We start from the raw sequence: 19,368 nt of genomic DNA, 5'->3' as shown, positions 1-19,368 counted from the left end.
CATCTGTACTCAGTCAAATGGATTGTCAAGAGGAATTTAAGTGATTTATTGGAGTGTTCTAATTACAGGCTGCAAGGGTGTTACACATTTAATGACTTTGTTTACCAGATGTGTGTATATAAATAAAATGTTGGAAATCTGAACTTGGCTTCCTGTTGTTTTCTCTGGTCAAGCTCCAGCTTTACACAGAACAATTAAAAATGAAAAATAAAGCTGAAGTGTTGCAGTTAGAGATGGAGCAGTCCAGGAATGAACTTACCTGAGCATCCTCTGCATCCCCAAGCAGGGACAGATTTGGGTATTGCCAAATACCAGCTCAGCCACTGCACTTTGGGCTTCTGAGCTCTGGTCCCACCTGTGTCACCTGCCTGGGTGACATCAAAGGAAAACATCTCTCTCAGAACTGGGTCAGACATCCAAAAAACCAGAACCTGCTGCCTGCTCTCCACACCCTGCCTGGGAACCACCCTGGTAAGAGGATTTTGCCTGAGCACCACAGCTCAGCCCCCCCAGTCAGCTCTGCAAACCAAACTGGGCTAGAAAGGCAGATTAAATGCCAAAAAGGAGGGTTTTTTCCATAAAACACTATTTTGCCATTCATCTTTTTCTGCATGCTGATTTTCTACCTCAACCTAAGGATAAGAGAACATGGAAATTCATTTTGTCCTCACCTCACAAATCTCCAAATCAACCACAATGTGGGGATTCATGTCCAGCCTCACTCCAAGAAACAAGGACCAGAGTTCTGTAACTCCAGCCTGGAAGTCTGCCAGGGTTGTCCCTGAGCATCCCAGGAGGCCATTTCCCCTCATGACACCTTCTCCAGCAGGAATACCAGGTCTGGCTGTCCTGGGGACACCCCAGTGGACCCTGGCTGAGGCAGAGCAGCCCAGAGTGCCCAAGGCAGAGAGGCTGGCCCTTGGAATGACTCTGGGAAAGCAGCAGGCTGGCACAGCTGGAAAAGGCACAGCTGGAAGAGGCACAGCTGTTACAGGTGGGGGTGGGCTCAGCTCCTCCAACTGCTGCCACCACATTCCCACTGATTCCTGACATTCCAGGAGAATCCCTGTCCTTTCCCACACAGCTAACTCTTCCAACTGACCAATCAATGCCACCTCCCACCATTCCAGCTCTGAGATCAACTCCCCTGCTCAAACCTTGCCCTTGCTTATTCCAAAGCCAATCTGCTCTACGCCTCCAATTTTCTCTGCTCTCTTTTCCAAAGGATCAGAATTTAAAAGTTGCAGGCCCCTAGATTTGGTGTGACAGCAGGAGCAAGCAAGAGGACAGAAAATGTTACTAATAGCAAGTTCATTAATCATTAATAACCTACTTGGGAGCTGCTTTTCCAAGGCAAAATCCATCCTGGGAATGGGAATACAAACTGAACTTCCTGGGACAGACCCTAGATGAGCAACTATGCACCTCGGTGGTTTCATTTCCATGTGGTTTGCAGGACATTGTTTTTAAAAGAGCATGAAAATAAACCTTTATTTCAGTTAACACCCACCAATATTAAAGATAAATGTTCACAGTTTTAGTTCTTGACACAAGTGGACTGAAAGAGGCGAATTCACATCTGGCAGAACAGCAGAAGGACCAATTTTAAGTTACAAGCTGTGTTGAAAGTCACTCTAGGTGCCATTTGGGAATGCTCTAGAGCAGGAAAAGGGAAAATCCAGCCAGCAATATCACCTGGGAGGCAACTGGAACAGCAGTTTGGATCAAGGAAGAGCTGTGTTCCAGGGAGAGCTTTGCTCCATGTGTTATCCAGGCTGTCCCCAAGGCTGGAAGTGCAGCACATCCCACCAGACACCGGGAGAGGAACAAGGAACACCTCTGCTCCTACAACAGCCCCACACTGAGAGCAGAGTCAGGAGAGGGAACCAAGGGATTTTCCCACCCTCTGATAGAAAATCTGCCACCTCCTCCTGCCTGGGGCTGGAATCCATGTGAGGGAACTGATCCATGGTACTCACAGTGGGTCACAACAGGAGCTCTCGTGGAAAACAGCTCAGGAAAAGCAAAGGCAGCTGCTAACACCCCAGCTGAGCAGGCTGGTATTCCACATTCCAAGGTCTCCAACACTTCCTGCCTGTCCTTCCTGCACAGTTTTTACAAAAATAGGGTGTTACCTTTCGTTTTCTACCTACCTATGAAACTACCAATATGCTCTAAGCTGCCCTAAGAGGAAAATATGACATAAGAGATTTGTTCTTATTCTCTAAACAAATGCTGATAAAACCCCTACAAAATCCTCTATTAGCCATTCACTCTATTCTTTTTGTGTATTGAAGGGATATATGGAGAAGAAATTGAACCTGTGGTGGATTTTGGAAGGGAGGAGGAATTTCTTGCAATCATTCTCTAGTAAAACATTCCTTGGTGATGTCTCAAGCAAATCCTGAGCACTGCACTGAGCCAGAGCTGCATTTGGATGGAGAGGTGAAGTGTTGAGGTTTTGGGGTGGATTTTTGGTGTCCCATGCACAGATTGCCATTGTCCCAGTCCAATGCCCAGAGCCACAACTCCCTCCTGAGCCAGCCCAGCTCCTTCTTGGGAACACCTGGAGCAGTGCTGGGAAAGCCTCAGGTACTGCTGCACCTGGGTGGCAATCCCACATCCCACCTGGGATGCACCTGGGCTTCCAGAGCCACAGCTGCCACCTTCCCCCACTCCCAGCTCCAACAATTCCCCCAGTCTCAAGCAATCCCAGCTCCAAGGACAGGAATTCCCTATGTTTCAGGGTATCCCAGCTCCAACAACAGGAATTCCCCCAATCTCAGGGTATCCTCTCAAAAAAAAAAAAAAAAAAAAAAAGCAAAGGTAATTAAAAAACTCTTTTTTTTTTTTTGCCAAAAAAGCATCTTGTTCTGTTGAAAGGAAGGAAGAGGAAATAAAGGTCCAGAGGGGGAGTGCAAGGTGGGATACAGGAATTTTAAAAACCTGGTTTTCAGACCAGTTACCCATTGCTGGATCCATACACAGGTATTGAATCATAAACCAATGTGCTTTGACTCTTGATTTCAAGTATCTGCTTTCAATTTTCTAGAAAGATTTTGTGTAAACAAACTACCCAACAGAGACAAAAAATATGACTGCTTTTCCATGTTGGAAGTGAAGCATTAAAACTTAAGTACTCCAGGAGTTCATTCCATACAGCACTAACAGTCTGCCAAATTAATATTCCACAGATTCCATGGGCTGAGAAAAATCTGCCAAAGAGGAATTAAGGAAACTGAAGTAGTGTGCAATAACTAAAACCTAGTTTGGAGTTTGGTGGGGGCAGGGGGAAGGAGGGAAAGTCTAAAATCCTGACTTTAAATTAAAAAAAAAAAATGAACACAAATGAAGGGAAAGCTTTTAACTGGTACACACTGTTCACACCTATATTTCAAGTTTGGAAACGCATATTTTCAAGCAGCAATACAAAAAAGTATCCATGAAGAATGCATAATCTCTGAAAAAATTATGAAAACATCCCTGCTACCATTACATTTCTAAATACAAAACTTGACTACCATATTGTTGCTTCTGTGTAGCGAGAGAAGTTCATTTTCAAAACAGATAAAATTCAGTCTTTAGGTGTGAATGGTATGAATGACAGTCTCTTTTTTTTTTTTTTTTGTTTTGTTTTTTTCAATTTCTTAGTTGTTTTAGGATCCTTAAGCATGCAAGCCTCGGAGAGGAAGGCCCGACCAGGGCAGGGTTGGCTTTATGACATCCAGTTTAGGACAGAGCTGGGAAAGCCTCTGGGTCATCTACGTCAGGAGCAGAAGCACTTGACTGAAAGAGAAACATCACACAGTTATTGCCTGGAGGCAGAGGTGGCAGCACTCTGGGGCTGGGGAAATCACTACAAAAACAACTCTTTATTTATTTAGTCCAAAAATTACAAGCCTCTTACACTGTTTTTTGGAATTGTAGGCAAATTGATGTTTGCACATCATTACTGCACTATTCTCTTTTTAAACAGATCTCAGAATATTCTGGATTGGAAGGGAGCTTAAAGACCATGGAATTCCAACCTCCTGCCATGGGCTGATCTTTCCATGTGGAACAATCCTTACTGAGGGACACAACTCAAAAGGCCCTTTCTGGAGCACAAATTAAGTTTTTCATGTTTAATTTTCCCCACTCAGAAACCAGACGTTGATTAAAGTAATTTTTGTGCCAAATTTTCAGCCCTAAAACTTCATGCATTAGCCAAGGATCTCCTCAGTAGTTTTCTGAAAGGCTCTGCACCACATCTAAAAACCAGAACAAAATTAAGAATTTCCTACTCTTCACTTGGTCCTTGGAGAAAAACGGGAATAGCCAAGATAGTGGAACTTCCTGTCATGGTATTAATTTATCAATATATTTAAAATGAGAGTTGCATCAACACCTGTAGCTGCAGAGTCTCTGCCTTGTCTAAGACTCCACAGGCCACAAACCAAAATTAAAAAGTAACAGCAGGGCTTAAGCTACAGGCTCAGTATCTCCAGTTGCTCAGCACACAGGAGGAACAGCCAGAAAAAGGAAGGAAGTTTTGGTCCCTGATCCCAGGGAATGCTCATGCAGAGCTCACCCACCTGGTTGGGCGTGTGGATCACATCAAACTCCTTGACCAACTGCAAGGAAACAAAAGCAACACAAAGTCAGGTGCAGAAAAGCTTGGAATTACTTTATGGCAGCTTCTTGAAGAGTATTAGTGAAACAACTCAAACCAAACCACCACTGTTTAATTTCAATTCCTTAAAATATTGTTGTCAGGAGAGAACTTCCCAGCTAATAAACTAAAATTTGTGAAGTCTGCATCTGCCAGAACGGACAAAACCAAGCAAATCTGTGTGAAGAAAACCACAGCACAAAGACTGAGCCCATTTTCCAACCAGTAACAATTTGACTGATGCCTTTGAGGCAAGTAAGTGATCCATAATAAATCAAATCTTCACTGTAGCTACACTGCAGTGCTTTAACTTCACATATTGTCTCCCAAACCCCAATCAGTATTTTTTCAGGGTATTCCCCTGATGCCTTAGCACCTAAGAAGGGAAAAACATTACTGGAGGTTAGAGAAAAACCAGTAAGAGCCCTGTTTCCAGCTAGAAAATCTGAATTCCTCAGGTTCAAGATGTGACATGCAGCTGTACAACCAGTCCTTCACCCCCAGCAGGTCACAATGCACACAGTGTGTCCTGGCTGTGGCTGAAAATAACCAGCACTTGTGGTTCTGCTCTGGCACCACCTCAGGCAGCTCACGGTACATTCAGATCTGTCCACACTGGAAAGTCATTCTTCAGGTTTAGACACAAAGACAGGCACTCTTTAAAAATCCACCCTCCCTTTTTTGTGTTTGGTGACAGCACTGCTCAAACCTTTTGTCCCAACAACCTGGTTTAAAGTCAGCTTTGCACAGAGGGATTTTCACTTGGGTTTAAACCACTCTGTTTGCTGGCAGAGCATCTCCCCGGGGGAAAGGAGGACGCCAGCAGGACGGGGAGGGGAGTGAGGGGCGGTGTCCCTGGGGGTGGGTGGTGCTCACCTTGTCGGTCCTGCCCCCACGGCTGGCCCTGCCCCCGCGGCCCCGGCCGCCCCTGCCCCCTCTGCCGCCGCGCCCGGGGCGGCCCAGGTCTCCAAAGTTGATCTCCAGCTGGGATGTGATGTCGTTGGCGGGCTTGCGGAAGTGGTGATCCATGACCGAGTCCTCAGCGTGAGCCTGCAAGCGGCACGTCTCCATCAGCAAGGGAACAGCACCAAAACCCCCTCCTGTGCACCATCTCCATCAGCAAGGGAACAGCACCCCACAATCCCCTCCTGAGCACCGTCTCCATCAGCAAGGGAACAGCACCACAATCCCCTCCTGAGCACCGTCTCCATCAGCAAGGGAACAGCACCACAATCCCCTCCTGAGCACCGGGCACTGCAGCTGGGCTCTGGCCAGCACAGCCCCTGCTCACACAGCCCCATCATCCACTCCTTGGGAAACCTGGGATTTCTTAGCAAACGAAGTATTTTGCCTTTCAGAGATAATTAACGAGCTCACACCATCGCTGAGATTGGAAAAGTCCTCCAGGATCGAGTCCAACCTGTGCCCAATCCCTTCCCTGAAACCAGCCCATGTCCAGCCCTTCCCTGGAGACCCCCAGGGATGAGCACTCCAAACTTCCCTGGACAGCTCCTTCCAATGCCTGACCTCCCTTTCCTGGCCTTTCCTTTTCCATGGAGAAATCCTTCCCAAAATTCCATCAGAACAACGTATCCTTATCCCAGACCAGACTGATTATTACAGAATCCCACGTTGGAGCAACTCCCATTTTGCGTCCTGGTTCCACCAATTCCTTCCATCCTTTTTCCACTCTTGGTCACCCATCCTGATTTTTCTCCCTGAGGATTTACACTTTTTTTGTTTTAGCCCTTGATAAATACGTAAGACTAGGGATCTGCTGAGAATCCCTCACTGCTCTGCATTCACTGTAACAGCAAAAGAGGCACAAAAAGCTGAAGGAGCTAAAACACAACCAGTCTCACCAGTGACACTGGAAAATGTGGATCTGAGCACCTTTGCCAGGATATTCCCTTACTGGCTTGTTCCCAGGGGGTTTGGTGGAAACCCGAGCCTGGAGGAGCAAGGGATGCTCCCAGGAGTTACCAACAGCAGCAACCTTGGAAAATTTCAGTTACACACTCAACCCCAGCAGGTGTTTTTAAAGCAGTTTTTTCTCCTATTTTACACAAGTAGTTTTTTTCCATGTGCAAGCCAGTTTTTGGCATTCAGGATAATACAAAGGGTGTAAAAACCTGCCTATCACAGCTCATCCAGGGTGTTTTGGAAACATCCAACAACAATATCCAACACTTTCCTCCCTCTAAGCCCCCAACTCCTGGAACAGCACTCATCAATTTGCTGGTTTTCCTACACAAATGCCACGTGCAGGCTCAAGCTTCCCAACTCCAATTGACTTTTCTGCTGTAGTTACACAACATTTGGACTTTTAAAGGCAACACATTGTGCAATTAAGCCCTGTGATCTTTAATTACCATTTGAGGAGCCTTCACAAGGCTGCCAGGGGATGGAGAGGTCTGGAGCCAAAGCTGCTGCCAGGGATTCCATGGGTCCTTCCAAATGTCCCATCTATCCCTGCCATTCCCCCCCGTCCTCTCCCTCCATCCCAATTTGATCCAGAATACCCATTCCTTGCCACTTTATGTCCAACAATTCATCTGGGATGTATCCCACAGAACAGCTGGCCCCTTCTTCACTCCTGATTTCACTTTTCCTTCCCCTGGAAATTTCTTTGCCAAACTTAGGAAGTTTGTCTCAACAAAGAAAAGTATTCCACATCTCAGCCTGACATGGCACTACTCAAACCTCACACCAACACTGTAAAACACTACAGCACCTCAGAGATGCTTCAAAGTCCTTTCTTACTATTTAATTTTTTATCACTGCAGGGTACTGAGATTCTATTTCCAACTACTGGTAGCCATGTGGTAATTCCCTTTCCTGGGATTACTAGGAGTGGTGGGATCAGTGGATTTGTGTGCATTTCCAGTATTTCTGTGCATTTCCATCCCCTATGCTGTTTTTATTTTAAAACAAATCACTACCGTTTACCAAAAATTATTTTGATTTTGGTATAACCACTGAACCAACAAATTGCAAATTCCCTACGTAATCTGATGATTCTTCTATCCAAAGTAATTAAAGGTCATTTGAAACTCCAACAAAAGACTTGGCACATTCTCCTCAGCCTCTTCCATCACTGGAGTAATAAGTCAGACATACTGAACAAGTTGCTTATCCTGAAAAACCCTGGGAAACATTAAATTTCCATGTATTGGTGACTCAACAGTGGTCTGATTTAATAACTGATCACTTCCTGAAGGCAGTGCTGCCCTTAAGAGTCTTGGGGAAGGCTGTCAAAAATTAAGAACAAACTACCAAGAGAGCCAAAGCAGACAGTGAGAGATGGAAAAACAGCAGCAACAAAAAAATAGAGACTCATGATAGAAGCTCTTATGGTACGGTTTGAAGCCAGCAGGATGAGGAGCAAGGGGACTAAAACCATGCTGGGTGCTGGATGGTGCACAGTGAGACAACAGGCATGGACAGAAAAGCTCCATGTTCAGTAAAATTCTTTTTTGGTGAGTTTTTAATATCCAAGCTTTCCCTGCTGAAGGGGCTGATGCTCACACCAGGTATCACCAGTGACAGAGAAAGGATCAGTACCTCATTTGAATCCAGCAGACTCCCCTGCATTTCTGTCATCGCCTTTGTCTGGTGACAGTTGTGTGTCCACGCCAAAGTGACAAAAGGAACAAAGGGAGAAAACAAAAGGAAGAAATGAGACTCAACTACATACAGGAACAACAGGTAATCAGGTCACAGGAGCTGCTGGCACAGATGGCACTGAGCACATGGAGCAGCACAGGGAGGAGGGAGCAGCTGTGCAAGCAGCCAGAGACAGCACAGCATGGATGTGCCAAGTGTGGAGACAAGAGAAAGCTCAGGTGGACACCAAAAAACAGCTCAGGTGGATGGACACCAAAACAAAGCTCAGGTGGATGGACACCGATAAAAAGCTCAGATGGACAGACACCAGGAAACAGCTCTGGTGGATGGACACCAAACAAAAAGCTCCAGTGGATGGACACCAGGAAGCTGCTGGAAGCTGTGGCAGACACCACACATGCAGGGTGGTCTCCAGCATGGCCACACATCAGGCACGGAGATGGCAAGAGCTGGGATGTTTGAATCACTGTTCATGGAAATCCTCCTGCAGAGCCTTCATTCAAGAGTCATTGCTCCCAACTTTGAGGAGATGAATCATTCTTTTCCAAAATACATTTCCTAATCTCCCAGTGCAACCTCCTCTAAGGAAGGATTGGATTAGTGAGGAGGTTTGAAGAGGCACAGCAGGGACAGTGTTCTACTGGGTATCAGTTTTTCCAGGAGTCCTGGATTCCATTTTTGGGATGAATTTTAGGATCTGCCCACAATGTTACTCGTTCCTGGTTTTTTGTAGGCACTGAAGACTCAAGGCACTAAAGCAGCTGGAACTCTGTTCTGTGGCATAACCCTGTGTCCTGGGAAGAGGCTCCTTGGAGCAGAGCTGCTGATGGCCCTGGATGTCAGATTACAGCAGCAAGAACCTAAGACAGAACTGAGTCCATTCTATCAGTACCTGCAGAGTAAAGGGAACCAGAGGACAGACCTCAGGCAGGGCTGAGCATTTCAGCCCTCAGCCAGGAGGACAAGCAGGAGGAAAAGGACAGCTTCTTCCCAAGACTGAGCAGCATCAGATCCTCATTGTCCCTCCTCCCAGACTTCTGGGGCATCTCCAAGGAGTTTCCAAGCTACAGGAATGCAGGTGCTCATCACAACACCTCAGATTTCTGACAGATCTATTGGAGCACACAGGAGTTTTCAGCCATAAGAGTATAGAAGATTTGGGGCTAAAACCAAAATTTACCTATAAACCAAATCCCTTCCATACATCATCTCCTTCTTACCACTAAGAATCAGAGAAACCTTAATTACCTGACTTCTAAGTACATCCAAGAGGACAAAGAGAGGAAACAGCAGGTGATTGGTGGTTTTTAAAAATATGTTGCCTTCTAAAGCTGCTCACAAAGGAGCTGCAATGGAAGCTTTCCTAAGGCCTGTATTATAGAGCTATTCTCCTATAATCCTGAGAGCAAATCCCCACACTGCTTCCCATGGGATCAGGGAACAATGAAGAAGGGAGATGGGGAGACACATCTGCTGGATGGACAATAAAGCAGGCTAAAGGCAGCTCAATTTGAAGGCAGATTTGTTAATACCTCACTTTCATGCTTATGCAGCAAGAGGCTGTTACCTTCTTATGTGATGGTGCTAAAAATATCCAACTTGTTTATTTGAGAAGTTCACCTCTTAAACAGAACAATCTACTAATTATGTCAGGTCTTCCATGGCAGTAATTTGATTATTCACAGTTTTTGTTCAGATTTTTTGTTATTGTGTTTTGCTTGGTTGTTTTGTTAGGGTTTTTTGTTTGTTTTTTTGAGTTAACTGATTCAGTTTTCAAATGGAAAATACAGTCTGTATCTTTCCAGCCTTTAAATTTCTCACAAGTAGCATCACCTTTACTATCATATATGCTCATACATTAAAAACAGCGCCCTCAGATGAGCAAATGTCAAATAAATCTTACTCAGAGAGACTGAGTGAATTTGAAGAACTACAGGCTTAGTAAATCTTGGTAAAGTACATAAATACTTCTGTTTAATACATTTTTTCAGCACACAGAAACATTAAATGTAACTCAAATCCCCTTTTCTACCCAAGCCAGAGAAAGCACATTTAATGAGCACTTCAGTGAACAGCTCAGTGGAGACACAGCCATGCAATCACTCCAAGAACTGAACTGCCCCACACAGCAAGGAAAGAGCCTGGTCAGTCACCAAGCCACCCTCACTGTGAGCTCAACCAGAGCAGAAATGGAACTTCACTGGAACACTGAGCAGTGCCCCCACCCTGTATTACATCCCAGCTCCCAGGATAAAAATTGGCAAGGTGTGAAAAAGCAGGAATACATTTTAGGAAGCAAACAGAGTATTACACACTATCCAGTCACTTCAAAGGACTCAGCACCACCGGTATACAAAGTTGCTGCCACCAATCTCTTAAGTGAGCTACTTAACATATTACAGAGTGCTAAAAACAAAGATTAGAACTAAAGATTAGCACAGCCCTGCATTACAAAACAAGAGCTCTCAGCACTTCCCTCCCCGGTGCATCTCCCCTTGCCACTCTTGGAACAGAATAATGAACATTATGCAATGCCTGAAATGAGAAACTACAAATTTAAAACAATTCTACAGCAGCTAAGCTGAGTGTCACTGGAGCACATAAATCATTCCAACTGCCTCCCCAAGAGCTTGTCTGTGTCACTGCACTAAGTGAGGAGACACCCACACCACAAATTTCAGATGCACAGTTGGGTTTAGGGTCTCTGAGGCATGACCAGTCTTCCTTCAAGCTGACATCACTTAGCAAGCACCATGAACCCGTGTTCTGCAGAGCAGATGCTAAATAACACAAGCTGCCTTTTTTAGAAAGCAAACTTGACAACATTCCCCTAAAACTCTCATCAAGAGACAGTTCTTACAAAGCTAAGGGCACGGCTCAGCTCATGAACCCAACCAGGGTCAGAATGGCCGCTTGTGCTGCTGCAGAAGCTCAATGCTGCTAGAAGAACCTTGCTCAAAGGAACAAGAATGAAGTTCAAATTTTAAAAAATGCTGTTTCCACTTCCTAAACTTCCAACAACAGGTCAGCATCTCCCAGAATGGAGCTTCCACCCTAAAAAATGCTCACCAACAGAAAACCTTCACAAGGTGGAGGCTCAGAGTATGGAAAGGCACTTTACCTCCTCACTCTTTGACTTGTGGAGCACAAATCCTTTTTTCCACTGCCCATCAGCTCCCTCGTTTGGTTTGCGGATGTTGAACTCGACTTTTGCACGATCCTTGCTTTGAATGGCTTTCCACTCATCCAGGGTCATCTCCTTGGGGCCTTCTTCCTTAACTTCTTCAACCTCATTCTCTCTGTGGTCAATTCATGCAGATCATGGTCACAACTAAGGATTTACACTCTGGATACAATTCCAAAATCATTTGCTGGCTGCTACCAGGTTCCAAATTGAACTTTATCAAGGATTTAGCAGTTGAGAGGTGAAAATATGAACACTCATTTCCACCACAGGAAAATTCATCTCCTTTACAGGGAGTGCCAAAAAAATTACACCCAGCCACCTCTGAGCACAGCAAAATGTTAAAATTAAAACTGACCCATGCCATCAAATCTCCACATTACTGTCAATTTTATTTCCAAATCTGAAAGCCCAACTTCTGGCATGACTTGTTTGGAGCTCCTTCCCCCCTTTTTGAAATACATCTCTCATAAACATTCAAGTCAAGGCAGTGAGAACTCGTTCTTCCCACAGTTTTCAAGCTTTTTAGTATTTTCAAAACCAGAATTTAAGCGGCTTTGGATAATTTGCTTGCTTGGTCGAATCAAAGACAAATATTCAAACAAGTTTTACTTCCAGCTAATTTGAAAAAGTAACTGCACACACGTTATTTGTGAGATACAGCACATCTCCCTCGTGCCAAAGGCTATTTTTAAGTAAAACTCACAACCACTGTGCTCAATAACAGATCATATTCCAGCTACTGGAAGCCTCTCGTCATTGTTTAGTGTGTTTATGCAACTGAATTTCTGATTTATAGGAAACCAGTGCTGTGTATATGTAGCAAAAAAATCATGAAAGCCTCAATTTCAAAGGTTTTCATTTGGCAGCCATTAATTTTGAACAAGAATGCAAAGGTTTTATGTCAAAATAACTGTATTTCAACTTTTTCTCACTGTGTAGGAGAGAATTATTTCTGACATGGGGTTTAATCAGAATTTGTTTTGTTCAAGCCAAAGTTTGTTTTATTGCAGTAAAACATCTTATAGTTCTGCTGAAACACTGAGAGCAAAGATCCACATAAAATCAGACAATTAATAAATTATCCACGTGGAGATGCTTTTCTGTAGAGAAACTCTTCAGTAAGGCAACCAAGCCATGGCAAACACCTTAGGAATCATTAGGAACAAATACTTCAAAATTCTGTTTGCCAGTTTTTGAGTCTTCTACAAAGCCCACTCCTCATTAAAATACAGCATTAGTCACACTAGGCTACCATAAAAATTTGTATTGTATTTTTACATCAACTCAGTATCAGCAAGGCTCCTTCTGCTTCTCTGGTTACTCTTTCATTCATCCAGTCCCTGGTTCCTCCTGTAACAGTGTCCAAGTGAGATGGGAAGAGACCCAGGAAACTTTGAAAACTGCCTGGAGAATGAAAGATACAACTTTTCTCCTACAGCTCAGTCACACAGTCTCCAAGGCTGTTCTGGAAAATTAAGTTTAAAAAGTTGCCTTCCACTGGCATTTCTGTCCTATTTGCTTGGTGCTGCTACCTAGTCTGAGCACAGGTGTTTTTGGGTCTGGAATTTGGAGTTGCAATCCCAAGACCCAAAGTGTATTAGAAATTATTATTAATAAATAAATAAATCTGAAAGAGCCTGCAGGACACCAAGGAATGGTTTAAAGATGACAATTTCCAGACACAAGGTTTTTAAGGAGACTCATTCAGCAGTACTGTGATGATCTACTAATAATCTGAGTTTGACCAAACAGATGTGGGAATAAATAGCAGAGGTTAAAGGGAATGGAAGAGCACCTCTGATGCAGCCCAGGAGCATGGAGAGGGGTGGTACTCACTTGTTTTCAGAATCAGCAGGCGGATGCTCCTCTCCCTCCGGCGTTTCCTCAGTTACAGCTGACTGATCCAATTCACTGCAATTACATAATGGTGGGAGTTGGGGCTTTTTTACAACTTCATCTCTCTTTAAAGCTATGTAAGATTAACCATCAAGATCTACTGTGGGTTTACTGTTTCAGTAAGGACTGGTGCTCTCTGTGCCTTTTAAACTCTATGCTTTTCACTTAACTAATGGTTTTCCCCAATGCTTCCTACCACCCCTCCTGAAAGGCTTCCACTGTCCCTTCCAAGACAAAATGGATTTGGGCATTAAAAATAGATCTCAACGGGACAGCTGAATTTTTGAAATACAAAATGCATGCTTATCCTGATCAAAATTTACTAAAAGTAGAACACCTTCATTTTAACCAAGAATTGTTACCAAACCAGCACAAGACCTCCCAAGCTTCCCCAAAACTCTGGCTGAACAGTGAAGCTATTCTTACGCTACAAGAAATCGCTGGGGTTTTAAACTCTGCAGAAGCGTAGCAAAAACCATGGAGATCAAAGGCAAAAAAGCAGCTAAATCTGGGTGTTCTGCAAGCCATAATTAGGGCTGATTAACATAGTGCTAATGGCTTTCTGAGCAGTGACAGGATACTAACGTTAGCTCGTCTTTGACGGTTCCCCAGTTGTGTGATCCGCTGCCACCGCGCTTGTCCTCGTGCTTTAGGCCGCTGAAATGTGAATGTGAAACAGAACTAACAAAACTGAGTTAACATTATAGTGTCCAGACACAGAAATTCAAAAGATCAATTTTAAATGGGGAGCAGAGTGGTAAAGGAGAGCCACGAGGGACAGGAAAAGGCAAAGACTCACGATCTATCGCTGCCACTGTGTCTGTCAAATTCCCGCTTGCCACGAGAGTCAAACCCATCTCCTCGGCCCATCCCGCGCCCGCGGCCGCGGCCCCGGCCCAGGCCTCCACGTCCACGCATGGGTCGGTCCAGGATGGGTCTGCCATGGAACAGCCACAGGTCAGGGATCCACTCCAAAACACACAGCATTTCATGCTCCTGTCCCTCTTGGAGGATTTTGTTTACTTGGTTTTGCATTGATAATTACTGTTTGTAACCTGGGTCAAGTGATTCGCCTCCAAAAATGCACAGTGTGCTTCATGGCTCTTTTCCTCTCTGAGAACTTTATTTACTTGTTTTTCCTTTGATAATTAGTTTGTAGCTGGGCTCAGGCTCTGATTTCACTTCCTCATCCCTGGAAGTGTCCTAGGCCAGACTGGAAGGGTTTGGAGTAGCCTGGGATAGTGGAAGGTGTTCCTGCTCATGGTATGGGATGGAACCAGAACACCTTTAAGATCCCTTCCAACCCAAACCATTCTGTGGTTCCATGATTTTAGAACCTGGAAACAAATACTCAGGATTGTTGTTTGTTTGTGTCTTCTGGCATTTATTCCAAAATTTAATCTTTGTATTCTGTTACATAATTAACTGATGTTAAAACGTCAACTAAACTCACTTTTATCCCACTTACTTTTAAAAGGATTTTAACTTTGGCAACTGAAACATTAATATTTGAACATCACTCAAATTCTGGCTGCCTCACAATACTCAAGACAGTTTAAATTTCATGTAGATCTAAGACAGCTTCACCACTTCCAGGTCTGAAGCCGTTGCAGCCAGGGCGCAAACACCTACATGGACAAACTTTTTCTGGCTTTAATTCAGCTGTGCAAATTAAAGCCACAGCTGTAACAGCAAACAAATCTCATCCTGCAGGAAACAGCTATGTTTGGGTTCCCTTCCTGAGCTATCTGCTGTAGATATAGAGAAATATGGTGAATATCTTGATTTAAACCATAATTCAGTTGCACCTATGAACCTGCTCACGCACATCACTCCCAGCCTGTACCCTAAGCTTGCAAACAAAACCATGGAAAAGGAAGTGTTATCGCTTGCGTGACAGGAATTCAATCTTGATTCAATCAGCTTTTTTACCTGAGCAGCAGAAGGCAGGACAGCCCTGTCTGTCAAAGCTAGGAAAGCTGTTTCTCAGCAAGACAAAACTCTTACTTATCCACGGAGAACTCTCCTCCCTCGCCCTTCTCCTCGGCGGGTTTCTCGAAGCGGCGCTCGCGGGGAGGTCGTCGCTCGGGTCTCCTGTCGATGGGTTTGCCTTCGCCCTGCTGCTGCTGCTGCTGCTGCTGATCAGGCCTCCTGCCAATCCTCCTTATCCCTGAAACATCAGGCCAGACACATCAACGAACGCGCAGTGCTCCGGGACAGATACCGACCCCCCGGCAAACAAGCAGGAAGAAAAGTTTTATTGCTGCATGAACTGAGCAGCCCCACTTCTACCTGACTCTTCTCAGTCCCTATTTTAACCAGGATTTCAAACTGGGTTTGACTGAGAACTTAAGTAATCCCCCCTGCTGAAATGACAGGGTCAACTTTCAAGCAAAGATCAGGGTAAGCAGGATTTTATCCCTATTTTTTCTCACTGAAAGATGCTTTTCAAGTAAAACAACTGGGTTTTATTTGAAGAACACCCTACCAAAGTGAGCATCACCTCAGTGGCCCCAAGACAGTCAGTCCTGTGCTCCCTAGGACAGTCACCCTGTGCTGTTCTAAGAGCTGGATCCCAAGATCTTGGAGGTGTTTTCCAACCTAAATGATCCTGTGATTCTGTTCCTGGAAACTCTTCTGGGCAGCAGTGCCACCACCTGTACTGGAGAGGTGTCACCTGCAGGTACTGGTCAGTGACTAACCAGGGCCCTCACCCACATGGATCCTCCCAGTCCAACATCCCCTGACAAAGATTCTCCTTCTGGTGCACTTCTCAAAATAGCTTAAGGATCCACAGTGCCACCGAGCTGCCCAGCCTTCCTCCTCCCTGCCTAGACCTCCTAAAAGGGTTTTTATTGCAAATAAAAACCTCCTGTGGGCATTCTCTTCTCTACCAAGCCCTCTCAAGGATCTAACACAGTTTTCTTTTCCACTCATGTGAAAGGCCTTGTTTACTCTTCTTTAAAAGATGAGGACAAACACATTTCTTACACCATTTTCTTGCCAAAACACTGGCTCCAAAATTAACAAACCAGCTTTTAAATTCAAAGCTGATTTTTAATTATTTTTAAAGAACCAAGTTCCTGCCTAGCAAGCAATGTCAAATTTGGGTGGGGCTACAGAAGTTGCAGTTGTAATGATATCCAAGCCAACACACCCAGATGAACAATGTCTCCCTCACCTTCCAAGCTGTGTTTAACATGAAGTTTGCATGGCACACAGAGCTCCCTGAGCATTCCCGACTCTCTGAAACAAGGGGTTAAACCCAGCAGCCTGCACTGGGAGAAGGGCTCTCCAGTGGGGACAGGCATTCCCTGGGAGCAGGAGAAGCAGGGAGAGGAGCAGGCATGCTGCAGAACTGGAATGGAACAGCCACGGCTTTTGAATTTCAAGTTCAACGCCCTGCACTCAGAAAAACCCGGTTCCTGCTGAAGCCTAACCCAAAGTACGAGTTATTTCTCAGCATCACCAAGCTTTGAACTGCTAATTCAGCAGGCAAATCACTTGCAGCCTTATGGAGTAGTGGAATAGCTTAAAATACATTCACACAGGAAACAAACCCTGGCATCGAGCACCTTTATGATGCCAAAACTGCAAAAAACAGCCACGCACAAAAATAGACATTTTCAAACTGGAATTGACTTTGTTTACCACACTGCTACAACAGCAGCCCCGACTTTCTCTGTTTCACTACCACAACAAACCACGAAAATAGTTATTTTTCACACTGCTCTTGAAAACAAGCTGTGAAAACTGGAAGGTGAAGAGGGGCTGCCCAAAGCCCTCCTGTGGTGCCAAAGACTCTGCCGTGTCCCAGGTGTACCTCGCGGGGCAATCCTGCAGCTCACTAAGGCTTCCAGAGGACACTGGCTTGGCCAAATGGGACTCCGGACGAACCACTGCATCCCTCACAAGGAAGCACTCCTAACGTTACCGAGCACGAGATCCACAAGCAAAGAGCATTTCTAAAATTGTTCCTAAATTTGCCTTCTCACAAGGTGCTTTCGAATAACATTTACAACACCCACTTTCCAAAACAAATACCGTATTAAAATTACTTCTTTCTCTAACAGCATAAACCAGTGGAGAATCAGAACCACTCTGGAACATAAATGAGGAAGCATTAAGATGCCGTGCTCGGTGAAAAGCTTGTTGAAATTGCAGTTAACCTGTTATTCCCTTGAACCCAGGTCATCTGCTGTCACCACACTCCGATGGGTTTTTTTCCAAGGATTCCTTTGAACCCTTTGAGCTGTGACCCACCTGCCGGGCGCTGAAGTTTGGGCGCGGTGGAGCTGCTGCCCGCACGGGACGCCATGTGCCCACATCCCTCCCTATCCATGTGGGGCCCGGCCTCCTCATTCCCAAAGCATGTTCTTCGGTCTGTTTGTGCTTTAATTTCTTTTTTCCAAAGTTTTTCATGTAAGATGCCGTGAAAATTTAGAGAAACTAAAAATTCATGCAAGTAATGATTTAAATATATATGAAAAGAAAAAGATGACTATCAACGCTGTTCCCCTAGAAAATGACCCAAACAGACCTTGGAAAGCCCAGGAGCTTCCAGATATCCTGTAAAATACATCGGAGCCCCTGAAACACGAGTCAAGTTCAGGATACAAGGCTGGACGGGGCTTGGAGCAACCTGGCCCAGTGGAAGGTGTCCCTGTCCATGGCAGGGGGTGAACGAGAAGGGCCTTCCCAACCCGAACCACTCCAGGATTCCATGTGCCGGTTTAGATGGGATATCGGAAAGAAATTGTTTCCTGGGAGGGTGAGGAGGTCCTGGCACAGGGTGCCCAGAGCAGCTGTGGCTGCCCCTGGATCCCTGGAAGCGCCCAAGGCCAGGCTGGACGCGGGCTTGGAGCAGCCTGGGCCAGGGGAAGGTGCCCTGTGGCAGGGATGGAACGGGATGGCCTTTCACATCCCTTCCCACACGAGCCACTCCACCATTCCCTTCGCTGCTGGCATTTCCCATTTCGCGCTACTCCTCTCCCTCCCGCCGGCACCGAGGCAGCTCCGGCCGCCCCGCAAGCCCGACTCCATTTTGCGCGGGCCGAGCCGCGGGACACGTGGGGCCGGGCGAGCCCGGCGCCGCCGCCGCCGGCCCCGCGGGCGCCCCGGGCGGGCTCCCCGGGCGGGCTCCGCCATGCGCGGCCCCACGTGCGGCTCGGCCCTGCCCGGGCCCTCTCTGTGCGGCCCCGGCCGACCCTCCCCGCCGACCCGCTCACCCTCCTTCCGCAGCGGCGCTCCGGGCTGGCCCCCGCCATCCTCCCGGCGGTCCCCGCCGGCGAAGGGCGGCAGCGGGTTCTTGCGCTCCTTCTGCGACTCCCTGCGCAGCTGCTTGGCCGCGCTGCCCGCGCCGCCGCCCGCCTGGCCTGCTCCGCCGGCCCCGCCCGAGGAGCCGCTCTGGGCGCCCGCCGGGCCGCGGGCCCCGCCGCCCGCTTGGCTCCCGCCGCCGCCGCCGCCGCTCTCCTTCCTCCGGCTCTCCGCCGCGCGCAGCACCTCGAAGGGGTCGGACTCGTCATCGAAGAGCTGATCGAAGCGGTTGGTGACGACGCACCCGAAGCCCTCCTGCAGGTGTCCGGGCATGATGGGCCCCCGTCGGCGGGATCCTGCGCGGATGCTACCGGGCCCCCCGCGCCCTGCTCGCTGCCGCACAAGATGGCGGGCCCTGAGGAGACGCGCTTCTCTTCCGGCGCGGCCACATCCGGGCACCCCCACGGGGCGGGCGCTGCAGCGCCGCCAGCGGCCGCGCCGCGAACTGCGCGCGCATTGTGTGAGGCGGGCGCGGGGTTTCCCGCCGTGGGCTCTACCATCGCCGACAGCGGGGGGGAATGGGTCGACGGGGGAGGCGGGGGGGGACGCGGGGCGGGGCGGAGCCCCGCACCGCGCCCCCCCCGCCTCCCCCGTCGACCCCCGCGCCTCGCCCGCCGATGGTACCTCCCGCGTGTGGGCTCCCTCAGAAATAAAACCTAAATAAAGCGGAATTAAGAGATTTGGCGTTATT

General features: G+C 46.8%; 1 protein-coding gene across 4 annotated transcripts; it reads right to left on the bottom strand.

Moving 5' to 3' along the window:
- Positions 1-1,553: 1,553 nt before the first annotated feature.
- On the bottom strand, positions 1,554-19,158 carry SERBP1 (SERPINE1 mRNA binding protein 1). 4 transcript variants are annotated; one of them, XM_084211582.1, is made up of 10 exons: positions 18,590-19,157; positions 15,369-15,531; positions 14,161-14,298; positions 13,947-14,018; positions 13,302-13,376; positions 11,400-11,577; positions 8,216-8,263; positions 5,528-5,701; positions 4,575-4,613; positions 1,554-3,786 (listed from the first exon to the last, which is right to left on the bottom strand). In XM_084211582.1, exons 1-10 carry the CDS (start codon positions 18,948-18,950, stop codon positions 3,730-3,732), a joined length of 1,305 nt encoding a protein of 434 aa, XP_084067708.1. In that variant the 5' UTR covers positions 18,951-19,157; the 3' UTR covers positions 1,554-3,729. The 4 variants fall into 4 exon arrangements, with proteins under 4 accessions (XP_084067708.1, XP_084067707.1, XP_084067709.1 ...); XM_084211581.1 differs by having other exon boundaries at positions 1,555-3,786; positions 13,947-14,042; positions 18,590-19,158; XM_084211583.1 differs by lacking the exon at positions 8,216-8,263 and having other exon boundaries at positions 1,567-3,786; positions 13,947-14,042; positions 18,590-19,135.
- Positions 19,159-19,368: the final 210 nt, after the last annotated feature.

The sequence above is a fragment of the Fringilla coelebs genome (genome assembly GCF_963513975.1).
Source record: "Fringilla coelebs genome assembly, chromosome: 9".
NCBI lineage: Eukaryota > Metazoa > Chordata > Aves > Passeriformes > Fringillidae > Fringilla > Fringilla coelebs.
This window is presented reverse-complemented; position numbering and strand designations above follow the sequence as displayed.

What these genes read in the sequence shown, in the direction of transcription:
- SERBP1 (XM_084211581.1), bottom strand. Translation starts at nt 18,950, where the DNA reads ATGCCCGGACACCTGCAGGAGGGCTTCGGGTGCGTCGTCACCAACCGC. An exon ending in GGAGAGTTCTCCGTGGATAA is followed by an intron (nt 14,299 to 15,368) that starts GTAAGAGTTTTG and finishes GTTCCATGGCAG; the next exon opens with ACCCATCCTGGACCGACCCA. An exon ending in TGATCCACACGCCCAACCAG is followed by an intron (nt 3,787 to 4,574) that starts GTGGGTGAGCTC and finishes TTTCTCTTTCAG; the next exon opens with TCAAGTGCTTCTGCTCCTGA.